This window comes from Odontomachus brunneus, unplaced genomic scaffold (genome assembly GCF_010583005.1).
Source record: "Odontomachus brunneus isolate Ranch 3 - 2012 unplaced genomic scaffold, Obru_v1 Obru_scaffold_003, whole genome shotgun sequence".
Classification (NCBI taxonomy): domain Eukaryota; kingdom Metazoa; phylum Arthropoda; class Insecta; order Hymenoptera; family Formicidae; genus Odontomachus; species Odontomachus brunneus.
In genome coordinates this window covers 770,508-788,702 of record NW_022639453.1, presented here as the reverse complement: position 1 = coordinate 788,702, position 18,195 = coordinate 770,508, and the positions used below count along the sequence as shown (strand labels likewise).

Below are 18,195 nucleotides of genomic sequence, written 5' to 3'. Positions count from 1 at the left end.
GAGAGAGAGAGAGAGAGAGAGAGAGAGAGAGAGAGAGAGAGAGAGAGTTTCCGGGGAACGTATCCGTCTTTTTTCACGCAATGTAATTAATTTTATCTGCCCCCCGGCATCTCACGCGGTTCCCACGATTTTAACCATCGCCGCAGGAAATCTGCGTGGCCGGAGCGTTTCTCATTGCCGCGCAGTGAAGTGCCCGACAATCAATTGACGATCAATTATTTTATCGCCGCTCACACACGGGTGAATCGCGTCGATGGCGGTCGCGGAGCGACGCAACAAATTTCTTTCCGCGAGCTCGACATCGATATTAGTCCCGTCGCTGTGATTTCGACGACCAACACGACCCTCCTCCCCCTGTCTGATAAATTCATCGGTGTTGTAATTTAAATGCAATTTGTAACGAGCGCTCTTCACTCCGCGCGATAACCGTGCGGGATACATTATAATTAAAAACTGCGCCCGTCGAAATTGCGATTCTCACCTCCGCATGTATCGCCCATCCCATCCCATCGCGAATGCACACAATGCGCCGCGTATATTTGCTGTTCAATTGCATGTGTGGTTCTCCCTCGCATGCATCTGTTTACTAGAAGGTATCTCATCCTCTCTAATTCAAAAGTTTCGACCTCACGATACACACGAAAGGACAAATAAAAAGGACAATTTTTTTACTGATAATTTTTTAATTGATAAGTTGCACGGAGAGAAATTTCGTAGTTTCTTCTCATACGTGAATTCTTTTCAATTTTATTGTGCTTCTTGTGGAGCAGGAAAAGACTGCCAGTAAGATCTACCTTGCTGAGAAACAGCAAAATTTTTCCAGAAACATATACGAAGAAAACAATTTGCTTACGCTAACATGAAGTTTAACTTCAATGAACGAACTGTTTCATTCGAAGAACACAACATTTCTGGTCCTTTCCGAACCCAAGTCTGGTTCCAGACTTTCCAGGACTTCCAAGAACCAGAAATTTCGTTTTCTTCGGCCTAAACGTGTCAGTTTTTCGTACACTGCGACCAAACTTTCCGTTAATATAAGCAAACTGTATTTTCTCTGTGCAGCAAATTGTACGCTAAGAACATTCCAGTTCCTAAAATATAAGTAATAAGTAAACGTATGAAACAGAAGGATAGTCCGTTATTGCAGCATGTCGATCCATTCCTCGGCTACAAAGTTCCACAGTTTACCATAAAATTTTATAGCAATTAGTTTTTACGTGGAATGAAATCCTCTCCGTGTGCGCAGATCACGCACATGCGACGCAATGGATCGCGGAAAACCGCGCGCGTGCCCCACATGGCGTCAACAGACACGGCCTCGCAGTGTCGTTCGTGACTCCGAAAAGGCGGCGAGGATAATTTGAGGAAAATTGACGGGGAGGATCGTTCGATTTCGATCTTTGCTTCGGCTTAGCAGCGCGCGTGTGACGCGTGACGAATAACTCGGACGGACTCGCGAAAAGTGCGTAAATCACGCGAGATTACAAAGGCGGTGTGTAACGAACGGCTGCGGCGAGAGGATTGCTTCCGTCGTCGTGAGATATTTTATAGGCTTGGAGGGGGGAGGGGGCGAGAGAAAAGAGTGTGTTGCGCGCACCACGTCTCCGTATCATCCTGATCCTATTGAAGACGTCCGTCTTACGGCGGCGAGACGGCGTTTCCAGACGCGGCAGACTCGGCGGCGGCGGATCGGATTAAAATCACCTCATGGGGAGCAGATTCGCGGTACCGCATCGCCCTGTGTGTACAGCGAGTTGCAAAATGCAACGCAGTTGGGAGCTCATGAACCGGTGTAAAGTTAGCGCCCGACTTTAAGGGGATGCTGAAGCTGAAAACTTTACCGACAGAACACTGACATTTTTCTGCAAAGTTTACATCGTACTAGTTATACAGAATTACAAATGCTTTTACGTGATGGAAGTACGTGCAAAAATAAATAGGAGCATTGCTCGATATGTGACAAAAACGAACAAAAAATTTTTAATGTAAAATCTCAAGCTGTCAGTTAGCGTAATATTTGTCTAATCCAAAAGTTCCGCAGCTTGTACATACCGAAAGTGTGGATGCTCCAAGCAAAAAAAAATTTTGAAGAACACTGCTTTATCTTCGCACCTGCATTTGCTTAAGAATATCGGAAAAGTTTGCAGAAAGATTTCTACATATATATGATTAGATTTTCCGTTGAATATGGTAAAACAAAGTAACACACATTCATGTAAGTTCTGTATATACAAAAAATACGAAAAGGATAGCGTGATTATGTTAGTGACGATCGTTTCTGCATTATCGATGTTGTTCGAGTTCGTCATCGATTCCAGCCCCCTTAAGGAAATGCTGAAGTCAATGACGAACTCGAAAAATGTCGATAACGCAGAGACGACCATCACAATCCCGCTTGTCTGTATACGTTTGTACCCTTTTTTTGTACTTCAAAGGAAGTACAGGCTGTTCAAAATCACCCAGCAGGTACACCTGAGTTAAATTTTATTCAAAGAAAGTAGATACTTCACGATTTCGTCATCCCCTTTATACGGATATCGCGACTGGTAGACGGTGGAATGACTTTCGGCCGCGTCGCGACGTCGCGTTTGATATTTTTATCACGTCCGCGCGATTCTCCTCATCTTCGTGTATCGCCTGGCGGTATCGAGCGATCCCGACGGATGTTTCGGGGTCGTCCAACGACGGGATAAATCAGTCGACGGCGATTACCGGCGCCGGTGTTTAAGGAGAGCCTCGCTGGAAGTGACATAACGCGAATAAGGCGCGCGCGAGAGGAGAGAAACGTGATTACTGGAGATGCTCTCTCTCGTTCCACCTATCTATCCATTCTCTCTCTCTCTCTCTCTCTTCCTCTTTCTGTCTATCTCGAAGACCAGGGTCTCTGCACGAGATCTGCTTTATGAGGGTCGCCGTTATCTGATACGGCGAACAGCGCTGAATGCTACCGCAAGAGCCAGCAGGCAAGCCAGCCGCGCGTGCAAGCCTGGTTCAGACCAGCGGCACTTGAACCATCCTCGCAACGGCGGTCTCTCTCTTGCTTTCCCGTTTCGAGGAGAACGAGTTAACGGATCGACGAGTACGCGAGACGGGGACCATAGTTTTCAGGTGCTTCGCCGGCCGGATGGAACTACTGCCGCCGGTCGGCGTTCGATCGAGTTGGTAGTCGCCGCGGTTCGATTCGCTCCCCGGGCTCGATAGTGGAACGTATTTCATCGGCTTTAGCTTCTCTCCCGACACGCGTAGACGACGAAGATGATAGTGGCAGAGAGAAAGAGAGAGAAAAAGAGACGGGGGGGAAACGCGAAATTTCAAGTATACGAGGAGCGTATGTTTGGTGCTTCTCGCAGGTGTAATGAAAAAACCGCGCGGGGTCTTGACGATTTTCATCGAGACTTCCCGAAAGTCGAAATTTTGATTTCATTTTCGACCTCGAATGTTCAACTTAACGCGTATTTCGACACTCTGCAGTCTATATCAATCTCTTTTGATTCCATCTAACCTATCAAATCCTCTTTAGAGACTCTTTAGAGACAAGTGGAATTTTGTGTAGTCTATCAATTAAGAGCGCTAAATACGATCCCCACTTTTATATAAAAGATTTTTTATGTGTATTACGTATACATTAGTTCTTTAGAATATACAGGTGTTGGAGGTCCAAAATAGGGCTAAAATTTCAACTCGGGTTTTCGCGAGGGAGGATGAATCTCGTGCTACTGAAAAAGATCGGCAGACTCACCTTGTTGATTTGCCGTTGCAGCTTCGTGATCGTCGCGCGATCTCTTTGAGCTGCGAGACGTTCCGCCAGCAACGCTTGCTCAAGCTCTTGCACTCGCTCCTCAAGGCTCTCCTGCAACAACCAGAAACGAAAAGTTCCGTAAATGTTTTGATAGAATGCACACGAGTATTTTTTGCTACTGAAAACTTCCCAAGTAATAAATAAGTGGATAATTTCTGGACCGACTGTTGACCGATCATGCGTGAGTGTTGGAATAACTGCATTACGCGAGCTATAATCGAGCGTCAGGGATCGTGTTCTCGTCGGTGTAACGCGAAAAGAATAACGACGTCGCAAGGCGAAGCGGGTATCGATCGCAGGCGCCATTACACCGATTTCCAATTAACTGTCCGAGGCGATTCCAAAGTCCGACCGTCCGTAACTTTCGGCGGTATATATCCCGTAATTCCCGTTGCCTGAGTTTTAAGCTGCCTTAACAGGGGCTTAAACTTGAAGGAGAGATCACACTCTCCGCGTATACTTGGGAGATTACTGGCGCGATGCGACGTCGGGGAGTCGGATTCCCGAAAGCGAGAAACCTTGTCGGTCCGCTCGATTCTTGCTTGCTTGCGGTTCGCTGGCTGAGGTATCCATACTGCCGACTAGGCAAGCTTGAAAGGACCACCAGACGAGCCGACCGAGGCCGAGAGAGAGAGAGAGAGGTCCCGACTTAAATTTCATTTGCACGCGAGAATTAATTGCAATAATTTCTCACGTGAGAAATCCGACCGCGTCGTGATACGCTTCAATTTGACATTTCAACACGAGAGTTTCTTTATTCTCTGCTCAACAAATAGCCGAAATTCTTACTCGTGCTGAGAAATGGAAAAGGAAAATTTTTTATCTTCTCTCTGAAGAATGAAAGAGAATGAAGCATAAGGAAAAATGGTTCTTGGCTCCTCAATCATGGTCATTTTGATTGAAGATGTGAGAAGCGAGGAAACGCATGCTCGAAATTCCTGCAAAGCACAGCGAAATAAGGCAAGATGTATCCAAAGAATAACACTTGCAATCGACTAAGCACACCTTGGAAATGCTCGAAACTCTACTTTTTCCTCCGACAAGCAATAACTAACCGTAAAATTAACATGACAAAATAACAAGGAAATTTAAGTTAGAAAGGAAGGTTGTATCATCACGTTAATATTACAGCTATTTAATGTTGCAGCAAAAAAATATTTGGAATATTTTAAAGGTATGTTTAATCGATTGCAAATGTTACTTTTTGAATGTCTTTTTATGTCGACGCGCATTGCACGAATTATATATTTGCTCGCTTCTGACGTGATCAATGGCCGCATTGAAGGACCAAGAATCTTAAAGTAAGAGTGCGATCGTCTTGGCTTAAAGAGCCCCGACCGAAGGGACCGAAAGCACCGAAATCAGGTAGAATCAGACTCGCGACTCGCTCGAACAAATGCGCGCAATCAACCGAGTCCGTTGCAATTTTCGTAGGCGAAGCCGCGTGCGAGAGTCGCCCCCGAATTGATTTACATCCTTCGTAAGGCATTTCTGATTATCAGCGACGGTTATTGCGGCCGGCGTCGGGACGGAATGGTAATGAGCGCAAGTCCCCCTGGTCCCCAGGGGCTGTTGGTCGCGATTTGACCATAAGTATTGGGCGCGATCTATTAGATTCAAGGCGCTGGGACGAGAGGGTGGCGGCCGCCGCTGCTTGATTCCGCCTCGCGCACGCCGCTACGGATTCGTATGCGGAGGCACGTAGCCGCAATTCACCCTTCTCGAGCCCTTCGGCCACCGCCGTCGACTGCGGTTGCAGCCATTGTTTGCCGCGAGCTGCTCGTCCTCGAGAGCAGGAAGGAGGGTTGTTCCGCGCGTGCTCGGCTCTCACTTTTTAAATTCGCGTTGGAAACGAGTTTGGAGCTCCAAGGGTCGGGAAAAAAATTGCAATTGCGAAAATGGCGCTCTCGAGAGTGTTATCGCGCCTGAATATCGCGCAAATTTGGAATGTGGATTTTTCTCTTAATAGACGAACCGTGCGAGTGATCATTAATCTATCTTCAACGTTGCCCGACGAGTATTTATACACTGAGAAAAAAATATCTAGAAATTTACAAATATTTATTAGGTGGTTTACTATTAGTATATTTACTTAAATCAGGATTCTTTTCATTTAAACCGAGTATTGTTTACTCGGGACTTTACTCTTAAGGGGACTGGAGGATCAGATTGCCTGAAAATTGTGCGTTTTTTCACAATTTTTTATAACAAACTGAATGAATATGCGAAAGTGTTATTTGGACGCGTATTTATACAACATATAAAGAGAAAAAAATATAATTTTGATTAAATACTCAATATAAGTACATGCAGTTAAAATATATTTCATTTTTCTTTTCAAGGTTGTCATTTTGCAGTAATATCTTAACTCTCAGTGGTTCAATTAAATTGAATTTTAGGTAGAAAATTTTTGTAAGCTTGTCGTTATCGGGTGAATCACTATAATAGAAACTGAGTAAAAGTTAACAAAATTGCAAATATCTTAGTGGAATATTATTAAAATTTTTAGTTCTTTTAAAGTAAAAAAATTAATATTTCAAAATTAAATATTTTTACGAGTTTGTCAGTGGTTCACCCGATAATGACAAGCTTAAGGAAATGTTCTACCTAAAATTGAGCTTAGTTGAACCACCGAGAATCAAGATATTACTGCAAGATGACGACCTTAAAAAAAAAACCAAAATATATTTTAACTGCATGTACACTTTATACACTTTTTACTTTATTATACACTTATATTGATTATTTGTTCATCAAAATTATATTTTTCTTCTCTTTATATGTTGTTTATAAATACACATCAAAATAACACTTTCGCATATTCATTCAGTTCGCCATAAAAAATTATGGAAAAATAAACACGATTTTCAGGCAATCTGACCCTCTAATCCTCTTAAGTAACCCACGTATGATACCTAATGGTACCTAATGGTATCCATCTAATAAATATTTCTTAATTTTTAAATATCTTTTTTCTCAAGGTAGAATTCTCGCAAGGATTATATTTAGCGACTTTCAAGTCGCGCTCGTGTACGTGTACGAAGAATCTCGCGATGATAAATCATCCTAAAGGATAAGGAGGATGAGCATCAGGATGAGAACGAGGATGATGACGATGATGAGGAGAAAGAGCAGGAGGAGAAGACGGCGGCGATATTTTAATAAACATTAAGCTCCCGTCGCGCTGAACAAACGCCGTTCACTCGTGCTTGTCTCCAGCGAATCGAACGGCTCGTAAAATCCACTTGTCGCGAGCGAACACGTCGGTCGTCCGCGATCGATTGAAACCGTCGTGCTTCTCTTCTGCTGTCTCTTTCGTCCACTCCACCACATGTCGGCCGCCGCGTAAACTCCCGCGCCGTCTCCGCGACGCACGCCAGCGAGAAAAGTCGCGGCAATATCGACCATTTCTCACAATGAGGCGCGTCCATTTCAAACCGCCCATATCCACTTTGTATCGCTCTCTCAGCCGTGCGTTGCCCGTGTGTGTGTGTGGAGTAATCCAGCCGGTCCTGTAAAGCGATCCGCGCGCCCACCAAATGCGAAAATGAATACGCTGAAATGAACGCGGTCGTAATCGATATCGCGTGTATCCTCCATCGTATCGCTGGAAACTCGCTGTCGGCCAGTCCAGTTGTAGCGAATTATTTATTTAGCGGTATTACGGCCGAAATAAATATCAATGAATTAACGATACCGCGTGCGTAACGAGAACCGATATCGCGTGTCGGTGTCGTTGCGCGGGCGTTATTCATTCGCTCGTTCTCCACGAGAATATACCCTCGTTACGACCAATTATTTATCTCCCGCGATATCGCGGATAAATAAATATGTATCAACGAGAGCTGTGTGCGGCAAACGCGGCATTATATCGCGGGCTCAGCCCCTCGGCATTGTCCTGCCCATTGCGAACGTTCCTCGGCTATTTAGCAAAATGTTCTTACTTCATCCCTTTCCTCCCCTCTCTCTCTCTTTCTATTTCCCTCTTCCTTCCACTTTCGTTTCCGCTTTCGCTTTCTACCTCCCTCGCGTCGCGGTCCGCAATTATAACGAGCGGCCGTGGCACGACATAAAGCAACCCTGCGAAGGGCAGCCGTGGTGCGGGCGAGGGTCGGCGGGGGCAACATATCAGGCCGTATACACGTCCGAAGACCCGTAGAATTAGCGCGGGGACTTCCGGGACGTCATTTAAAGCGCGGACCCTGCACGATGAACCCACTCTATATGCAGAGATTCCGTTAAATTGCAAACGCGCCCGTTTCACCCCCTCGCCGGCCCACGAACGGAGGGCCGACGGCCCCGACGGGGGGTTAAGGTATTGCCCTGTCGCCGACGTGTAATCAGACCCGACTGACTCCTGAACGCCATCAGCAGCGCCCCGCGCGACCTCCTTTCACTCGAGGGGGGTGGTGGTGAATGAGAGGGGGGGGGAGAGAGAGAAACGCCCGTGTCAATTAACTGCAAGTTTGGATGGCGGAAGAGAATGAAAAGATGATTCGCCTGTAATTCTCGCGCAAGCCGAGATGAAGTCGGTTGCGAGAGTTCAATTCACTTTGCAGAATCGACGGTCTGTTCTTTTCAACTGAACTATGCCGAAGGAGAAGATGGTTAACCAAGAATCATTGTTATTTCTGGCGTTAGCTGCATTTTCTTGCGGCTTTAACCAAAAAAGTAGTAATAGCAATGTATATTTAAGTTTATCATCACAAACGCTATGGCAATACTTACGACGAAAATGGTTGTCTCTTTAGAAATCCTTTACTGTGTGATTATGGCGAATGACGAATACTACACACCTTTTTCTCAGTGCACCTAAGATTCGTTTGCAAATGCCGAACGCAGCGACAAAACGTCCATACTCCGAATCAGTCGTCGTTTGAAATGCAAAGTTTAAAAAAATACAGTGATTAAATTAAGAAACTTCGCAGCGCAGCACGGGGAATCGAATGAATATCGAGTTCGAGTCGCCCCGAGGCGGCGATTTTGCGTTCACGGAAAGGTAGGCGAACGCCGAAGAATGAACTCTGTGTCGTTGTCTCGCACAGAGGCTCGAATCGATTTCGCGAAAACTCGCGTTCCTCATGCAAATCCCGGACCCCCGAGAATTTCCATGGTGCGCGTCTCTCTTTCTCTCTCTCCCTCTCTCTCTTTCTCTCGCTCGCTCGCGGCACTGAATTATGGTCGTGATTTCCGGCGAGATGGACCTTCCGGCCTGGCACAAGTCCAGTACTTTGCAAAAGTGTGCGGATAAATCATGAGCGTTTTTCGGGGCGCAGCAAGGCGTTAGTTTATTGCCATGTAAATCATCGGCGCCGCGGCGACGCCCGCCGCGTCGATAGAAAAATACGCGACGCCTTCCCCGGCACCTTCCTCCATATAGGCAGCGAAATCACGACTGCCGATACACGCACGCACGCACGCACGCTGGGAATAATATTGACCGAAGGAGGATATACGTCGGTTTCGAGGTCTATTGCTCCTTTCACCCGGGCGTTATCGTCGCGCACACGGGAAAAACAACTCCGTTAGCATAGCTGCATTGTTCGCGTTGCTTGGAAAAAATAGCGACCAGACGGAAGACTCGATTGTAAATATAGAAAGATTCTGCCAGGAAGTTTCTATTCGGTTGTCTTTAATCATCTTAGCTGAGTTTTAAAACAGCTGGAATGTTCAGAGGAATATTTTCGATAGCGCACACTGAGAAAAGAAATGTTTAATATTTGTAATTATAATCGCATAGAGAAATAATTATTATAAATCATGGTCAAAAAGACTATTTTTTTTAAATTAAATTCTACTATAATGTTAGTGATAATAACTTTATATGCGTATTATTAATTGCATTGTAACAAGTGAAATATGCAGAACTAGCGAAAATATCCATTGTAAATTGATATATTATTTGTAAATATAGGAAGATTCTGCCAGGAAGTTTCTATTCGGTGGTCTTTAATCATCTTAGCTGAGTTTTAAAACAGCTGGAATGTTCAGAGGAATGTTTTTGGTAGCACACTGAGAAAAGAAATGTTTGATATTTATAATTATAATCGCATAGAGAAATAATTATTATAAATCATGGTCAAAAAGACTAAGTTTTTTTAATTAAATTCTACTGTAATGTTAGTGATAATAACTTTATATGCGTGTTATCACGGCTGCGGTCTCTGCGTCGAACTATTTCCCAGATACTACCTTGTACACGCAAAAGTTCTCTCATTATGTCCTGCTCGGTCCCCCTGCTCGCTTTTTGTAAAGAAGTCGCGTTTCCAAAGCGCGCCCGGGAGAATTGATTCCCCTGAAAGATGGGGGTGAGAGAAAGGGGTGGCGAGGGTGGCTGAGAAGACTGCGACTGAGGAAGATTAGGATACTCTGCAAAGGGGGAAATAGAGGCTCCGTCGAAAGGAGACATTTTAATTTACGTTTTCCATCGATATCGCACCGACGAATTCTCTTTCTACATGGCCGCGTCTCCCTCTCTTTTTCTCTTTCTCTTTCTCTCGGATCACCGCTCAATTGGATTCATATTGTCGGGTATTGGATGCGGGGGTATGAGCGATGGATAGGATATTTTTGCGAAGGGGAAGTCGAAAGAAATCGCGGTTGTCGACCGACTTTCGACGCGCCGCGAATGATCTCATCGACTCGACTGAAGTCGCGTCCTCGTCGGGATCACGACTGATTATTTTATTATTTATCATAGATACATACATATACAAGCGTGAAACGACCCTTGTAGCATCTTGGAAAATTTAAGACAATTTTAAACACAAAATCAAATTGTGAACAACGCCCATTGTTGCACTGATTATAAATGATAAGAATCGAGATAGAAGGAACATAAGAAAGCAATGAGAATCAAATTACTGATATTAGGTACACATATTTTTAATAGAAACTTTATTGTGACAAACTAAGAATTTCTTTTCTATGAGGTCAATTAAAAAGATACGGTAAAAAAATTCAATTTACAATAGATGTTTTCGCTAGTTTTGCATATTTCACTTGTTACAATGCAATTAATCACGTTTTATATTAATAAAAATGGAATTTAATCAATTAAATATACACAACGTATCAATAAGCCGTAGCAGTATTACGATAGCAATCAACGGGGGCAATCAACGTGTTAATTGCGACGCGGTTGAGGAAGGTCTATTGAGAAAGGAGAGAGAGAGAGAGAGAGAAAGAGAGAGACCGCCTTCTTCCTCGGGCCGATACCTGACGAATTAATCAGGAAACGCTGTCGCGTCGGCGACGTTAAAGTCGAGCTTGGGCTTATTGGGATTTCTCGCGATTGGGATTCCTCCTCCCGAGACTGTTTCTGCCGTGCGAGCGCGCAGTTGATAGATAAGAGATAGTCGCGATCGCGCAGTTGTAGTCAGACGGCTACCATCGTGCCGCATGTGATCCTCGACGAGACGGTCGCTTTTGCAGCACATAAAATATCCCTCGCTACTCACTTTCTCATTCGTCTCGTTTAAATGTCAGGCGTATCAATCTTATCTCGGCGTATCTTACGTGTAACAGCGCCGTTATTATTAGAATGTGTCGGGATTAATCACCCGGCGCGATTCCGCCCGTCGCACGCACATCGAAATAAAATTCCCGACGACGAGGACGAGAAGTCGACGTGCACGAAACCCCGACATAATTCCCGCGTTCCCTTCGTGCGAGCGTGGAACGAGGACGAGGAGTTAGCGCCGAGCGCGACGCCGAAGGCGTTTTATCGAGGACATCGATATCTCTCTCTCTCTTTCTCTCTCTCTATCGCCCACACCTCTGACCGAAAGTATCGCGTCGTGTTCTGGCTGATTATCCCGATGGTCGATGCGTGTCGCGGGTAAACAGGAACTTGGAGCTGGATCGGGTTCGTTTCCGTTGGGCGAGTCACAAGAGCCGGGTGAAATTCGAGGGGTGCACCTTTAAGGTGGAAGTCCGCCGCGGCGAAGGACGAAGAACAATAGGGAGGCTGGATGAAGGGGTGCCAGGTCGCTTCGAGGATGGCGGAGGAGGCGGAGGAAAGAGGGAGGGAAGCAGGGAGTGAGAGAGAGAAAGGGTCTGGGTGCTCAGGCTTCTTCGTGGATGAGAACGCGGGAGAGAAAGGGTGACGTGAGAGAGTGAGAGAGAGAGAGTGAGAGAGAGAGAGAGAGAGAGAGAGCTTGAGGGGTGGTTAATAGAAACGAAGGGCCCGCCTGTCGTCGAGGAACAAAGCCGTACAGGTGCTATCGGCGTTGCGAGTGATCGCGAGTGTAAAAGAGAGGAGAGCGCGAGGGGGTGAGAAAAAGAGAGGAAGGAGCGATCGATACACGATCGAGTAGGGTGACCCCGATATTTCTTCTTTCCGTTGCTGGAGAATTCGGCGTTACTTTTCGAAAAATTCTGCCCGTGTTAAAGTGGGGTGAGATTTATTTGCAGCGCGGTAATGTGAACCAAATGCAAATTCACGTGTGGAAAATTGCGTCGTTATAATTATGGACACACGACTCTACTCGTAAAAATGTCAATCACACTTCACTCCCCGGATAGAACACAGTGCATCTCAAGAGAGAGAATGGGAGAAAAGGCAGGGAGAGATAGAAAGAGAGAGCACGCGGAACGGATCGTCACGAACACGCGACCAGGATTCTCCCCCGAAAACGAGGGTGAGGAGATGATAATTCGACTACAACCCCCGTAATCTGCGTAGACGGCTTTAAGGAATTCTACGAGGCTGTGAAATGCGCGAGATCGTCGATCGTTGAACGAGGAGATCCGCGATGGCATGCTCGGTATTCGAAATAAGAAATACCCTTGAATCCTCTCTACGGCTCATCGACGGGACGACGACGAAGACGACGGACGGATGCGAGGGATCGGGAGTCAAACGAATAAGAAATGAGTGTGCATTCCTCAATCAGTCGATATTTACCTTAGAGTAGCACCCACCGGCGGGATTTTCCGGCCGCGGAAAACACAGAAGAATCTCAAACGCGACGCGCCGGCGCGCGATTACCTCTATCTCCCTCTTTCTCTCTTTCGGCGAAATTGCCGAGCTATTACCGTTTATTAATCTGCTCTCTTTCGCCTTTGCGATATTAATTACATTCTCCGGGGGAGGGATATTAAAGTTACACGATCAACAGTGCGATCATCTCCCGGGGAAATTGTAAAATCGCCTTGATTTGCCTGGACGGAGTGGCTGGGCGAGTCTTGTTTAATCGTCGCGCGTCGTTAAACGGATCACCCTCCGCTGTGCGGTGTGCGCGCTCGTAAAATTGCGAACGAAAGCGAAATAATCACGCGACACGGAAGATTGCGTTTTTTATTTAAATCCCACTCGCGGAGCGGTGTTTCCCGCGGATGCTCGTAATAACGGAGGGAGCAAAATGTATTTGTCCGTCGCGAATTAATTCCGCCGGGGAAAAAAGAGAAGAATTAAATACTCGCGCCCGTCGGCCTCACACGGTGTGTCCGTGTGTGTGTGAGAGAGAGAGAGAGAGAGAGAGAGAGAGAGAGTGTGTGTGTGTGTGTGTGTGTGTATGAGTGTACACGCGTGTCTGGCGACGCAACTTCGCAAATGATAAAGCGGTTTCCCCGCTGTCGAGATAGCGCGTACATCCGCCGTAATCGATCTCGCGGCGACGCGCCGCGAGATTCTCACACGTCTTCTCCGGCATTCGGATCGTATTCCAGATAGGCCAACGGCATTGATCGCAATATCGCGTAGCCGTGTTAGATATTGCGCCGCGTGGGACGAATAAGCAAAGCGTGACTGCTGCTACATTGCGTTCTCTCCTTCTGCCTCTCTCTCTCTCTCTCTCTCTCACGCCATCGTCGCAAGACGCTGTTTGTGCAGCAGCGCGTCACGGTAGACTCGAGGATAAGGTGGAAATTGAATTAGCGGCGTACCAGATGCTTAGGCATCTCGATAATCCGACTACTTCGGTTTCGCAAGATTTCGCGGAGCCGTCGATGTCACGCTAACTGGCTGGAGGATCGCCTGAAAAAATAGCTAGCAACATGATCATCGACTCGATTCATTTCATGAGTTCTTTTCCTCTTCTTTCATATCGCACGAGGAAACGTCGGAGAAGTCTCTTCTTGATGAAACTCAGTGTTGCCCGGAAAATAAGATTTGGTTGAATTAACCAAATATCTGGTCGAATATGAACGATCCAGAAATTCCGATTGAAGTTACCCGAATTCTGTTTAAGTTAACAAGATTTTTGGTTGACTAACCAAACATCTGGTTACTTAACAGACATGTTTAGTTAGTCAACCAACAATCTTGTTGACTTAAACAGAATTCGGGTTACTTCAACCGAAATTTCTGGATCCTTCATATTCGACCAGATATTTGGTTAATTTAACTAAACCTTTTTTTCCGTGTGGGTATCTACTTTTAAACTAACCCTTCGTACAGACATTCTTATTTTTGTTGCTTAGTTTCTATGCAGAAAAAGAGAAATCAAAGATTCCGCGTGTTTTAAGAGCACAATTTCGTTCATGAGTTCCAAGCTAACTTTTGCCCACGGATCTTATCCGTTTCTCGCACGCACTGAAACAAAGATTACGACGACTTGGTAATAGTTATCCAACCTGTGTTATAGGTACTAAATTTTAGTACCTACAACACAGGTTGGACAATTATTATCAAATCGTCGTAATCTTTTTTTTCAGTGCGGGATCTCACTCGCTCCTTTCGTACGTCCGTCTGTCCGTTCGTTTGCGAGAATGACTGTAACTTTAGCGCTGGATTGCGCAGAGCCAATGCTGACATGAGCGCGGGCGAAACGGAATGCGACGACGCGCTCGTCGTTGAATTCGCCGACGTTTATTGACGATTAAATCAGCGTCGTTCCGTCGCTGCCACGCGCAGCGCGACGCTCCGCAGAGGCGTGAATTGAATTCGCAAATTACATCTCGCGTAAATTGCCAAGACCGTCTTTAATTCTCCCCCCTTACTAGTTCTCTCTCTCTCTTTCTCTCTCTCTCTCTCTGACTCTCCCTCAATGCTCGCGCAAGCACCGGTTAGATCCAATAGTCGTAAAGGGTAATTCGTGAATGTCCATCTACGAGCACGTCGTATTGAAATCTGTTACGGCACATTAACTTCAAACATCACTTACTCGGGGAAATCACGGATGGCGGATACGGCGGACATCGTAACACGTTCCCTCCCTCTCTCCCTCCTTCTCTCTAAGCTCTAATCGATAGTCGCGAGAAGATCACGGTGTAATTTACGCGACGCCCACGCTCGCCGATTCAAATTAGTTGTCGGGGATATCGTCGAACGCGACGCGTTGACTGATAAAAATCGTGAGAAAGTGATTCATTGAGGAGCTGGCAGTATTTCCGGTGGCCTCGCGAGATCGCGCACTTTTATCGTGGCATAACTCGGACGATTTGTCTCACGACGATACACTTCGCGTTAGCTTAACGATCTTCGCGAGGCGGCAGAGCCTCCCCCGATAATGGCGGTGGAAACTTAATACGCGCGCCGGTGATTGAATCTCGTGCCCTTTTAAGTCCTAAAAGGCCCGTTCGGAGGTGGTATCCTCTCGAGGACGAGCGCGTCGCACGGATCTTTTTTTTTTCCTTAGCCATTAAGGGTGGCGCGGCGGCCGCTTTGAATTCGAGTATCTTAAGTAATTACCAAAGATAATTCGATGAGGGGACTAAAGTTGTCGTGAAGAGACCAGCGCGAGAAGTAGCGGGTCGAGGTGATGTCAAGAGGATAGGATAAGGTCGGAGGTCCTCCTGTGAAAGAAGTTCCGGTGTAAGGAGCGCGTTGATAAAGAGAACAACAGATCAAGAGAGGGTGAGAGTTCCTCCTCTGATCGAGGCAGACGGAATGAACTCCGGATAAGGCCGGGAAAGTGCTTCTCTCTCTCTCTCTCTTGACAGGCTGAAAAGTTCTAGAGGACCATCCGAGAAAATCCAGGAAAATTTCTGAAAGGATCCTAGCAGCGCAAACTTTGCGAATTCTATTTATAGGATGCAGTGTCGTGCGGTATTAGAACTTCTCCTCGCACATCGATGCCTCTCTCTCTCTCTCTCTTTCTCTCTCGTTCTCGCTTTCTCTCTCGTACTCGTTCGCGGTAGAATCGAATATACGGAGGCGGGACGAAATAATTTTAGCCGTCGAAGCTGAGTCCTTTGTCTTCCGAGGAACAAAGAGACGGCATGTGGTGTCGACGACGACGATGACAACGACGCGACGAGGTAGCGCGCGCTCGGCGGAAAGTTTACCTTGATTAAAATTGTTTTAATAACGCGGCTGGGGATGCCACGAGCTGCTCGAATAGTTCCACGATGCCGCGGAATCGTCGTGCAAAATAATGCGAAACTACCGACGACATCGTGCGTGTCGCAAATGAGTGTCTTGCAGCGACATTTGTCGAACGCCATCGGACCGATTTTGCTTTATCAACAAGTAGCAATTCCCGCACACGTACCTAATCCTAGACATTATTATTCTCTCGGTCTTTGATTCTTTACGGGCCAGTATACATAATTATACGGGAGAGCATTGATGCTTCGCCTTACAGCTATTTTTCAAGTACTATCGTGCAATGCCCCTTTCACCTTGATGCGAAAAGCGTACTGTGACCGAAAGCGAGACGTTTGCGCTGCAATTCGTCACGAGGGAACGTCGGTCCTTCGGCTCCATTCGGCAAATCCCGATTGCGTCGTTCGCGTATTACATCCTCCGCGAGATTAGCGTGAGATTCGCGATGTTGTTCACGTAGGAGTAGACAAAGAGAGAGAGAGAGAGAGAGAAAGAGAGAGAGACTCGAGTCGAGTCGTTCCCGAGGCTCATCAATTAACCCGCCAGATACAGCTTCGCGTAAGCCCTCGCTTTACGCAATGCACTAGTCGATATTGCGCGAGAATGCGCGCGCAATCGAATAATAAATTACAATTAGTTCGGTGACAATCAGCGGTGGCAAGGCGACATTAATAATTAGGTATCTAAACATCAACGAGCGCGGGCAATTAACGGGGTTTCGCGTGCGCGACATGAATTATTTCTCCCGCGATAATTGTTGTATTAGTTGTCCCGTGTCGACTGTTCAACCATTGCGAAAATCAGTTGCTCTACGAGAATTTCCTCGACTCCTCGGACGAGAGTATCGATTTCAAATCTCCATATTACTCGTCAAATCCTGCGTTAACAGTTCAGTTTCGCAAGGCGGTCTCTTTGTGTCGTCCCCGCTGCGACGACGAGCTCTCGCGAATAAGTCGCGCGACTTCTTCACGATTATCACCACTTTCTTGTCGAGCTGGGCTCGCTCTTTCATCTCCTTTTTATCTGCCGACCCGCCGAAGAGGATCATTCCGCTCCTCCTCCTCCTTCTGTTGCTGCTGCCCTTCCTCTGCATTTCAACGTCCGTCTCGAGCACTTCAACTCGCGACCGCGCATTTCGACGCGACCGCAATAATATCGCGGTCACGCCGAGAGCGATCCGCTCTTCGCGGTGGTCCGCTCGTTAAAAGCCTCGTCGTCTCGCCACGTATTCGGCGACGGAGTCCCTCAGGCGCGGATCGTCGAGGAGATGTCGAGACGCGTGAAAGAAATGTGTGGAAGGAGCAGGAGAAGAGAAGGCAGAAGGAAGGGGGAAGAAGGGATAAAAGGAGAAGGGAATCATTCCGCGATTTTGCCCTCGTCACGTTACGGACTGATACACGTCCACGTCGCGGGGATAATCGCGGAGCCGGGGATTACCGCGAGATCCCGCGCGATTCCGTCGCGACGGAATCGCGCGATACGTCGCTCTCGGGCGCAGCCAGTCGACCGGCAAAAAGCCGGCGTCTGGCAGAGTGTATGAAGTTGGCACCCTACTTTTTGAAATTTATAATTTTGAAAGTTGTTCCAGATTGTTCTGACTTTGTACCACGTTGTTCCAAAGTGATATTGCTTCATTCGAAACGGTTTTCGAATAAAACAAAAAAAATGATTTTTTGAGCTGGCATCCCACTTTTCAAAAATCGAACATTCTGATACCGCAACAGATTGTTCTAGTTGTTCCAAACATTGTTCCAAAAGGACAAATCCGTAAGTTGAATTATAAGCCCAAAAAATAAAAAAAATGTTTTTGACCTGGCACCCCATTTTTTGAAAATAAAGCATTCCGATACCGATATAGATTGTTCTAGTTGTTCCAAACATTGTTCCAAAAGCACAAATCAATAAGTTTAATTATAAGCCCGAAAAATTAAAAAAAAAGTTTTTTGACAGTCTATCGGACCAAGAGTAAACTTATACTATCTTTCTTGTTCCAACCGAGATCTTTTTGTTCTGAGTTGTTCTAGGCTTAAGAATTATAGTTCTAGAATATGAGACTCATAAGATCATTCGTTCTCCGAAAATTCGTAAAAAAATCGATTTGAGAGCACCCGACGTCAAGAGAAAA

The 18,195-nt window shown here is 46.2% G+C and overlaps 1 protein-coding gene and 1 long non-coding RNA gene across 6 annotated transcripts in view; one reads left to right on the top strand and one right to left on the bottom strand.

Annotated features, from left to right (window-relative positions):
* Positions 1–18,195, bottom strand: part of LOC116843654 — a 307,139-nt gene that overhangs the window by 91,096 nt on the left and 197,848 nt on the right. For all 5 annotated transcript variants that reach the window (XM_032814240.1, XM_032814259.1, XM_032814279.1 and 2 more), the window contains exon 5: positions 3,740–3,850. In XM_032814240.1, coding sequence (XP_032670131.1) covers positions 3,740–3,850 — 111 coding nt within the window. The remainder of the gene's footprint in view (positions 1–3,739; positions 3,851–18,195) is intronic.
* The window catches only part of LOC116843674, a 154,641-nt gene that overhangs the window by 76,233 nt on the left and 60,213 nt on the right, over positions 1–18,195 (top strand). The gene's annotated exons all lie outside the window — the stretch shown is intronic.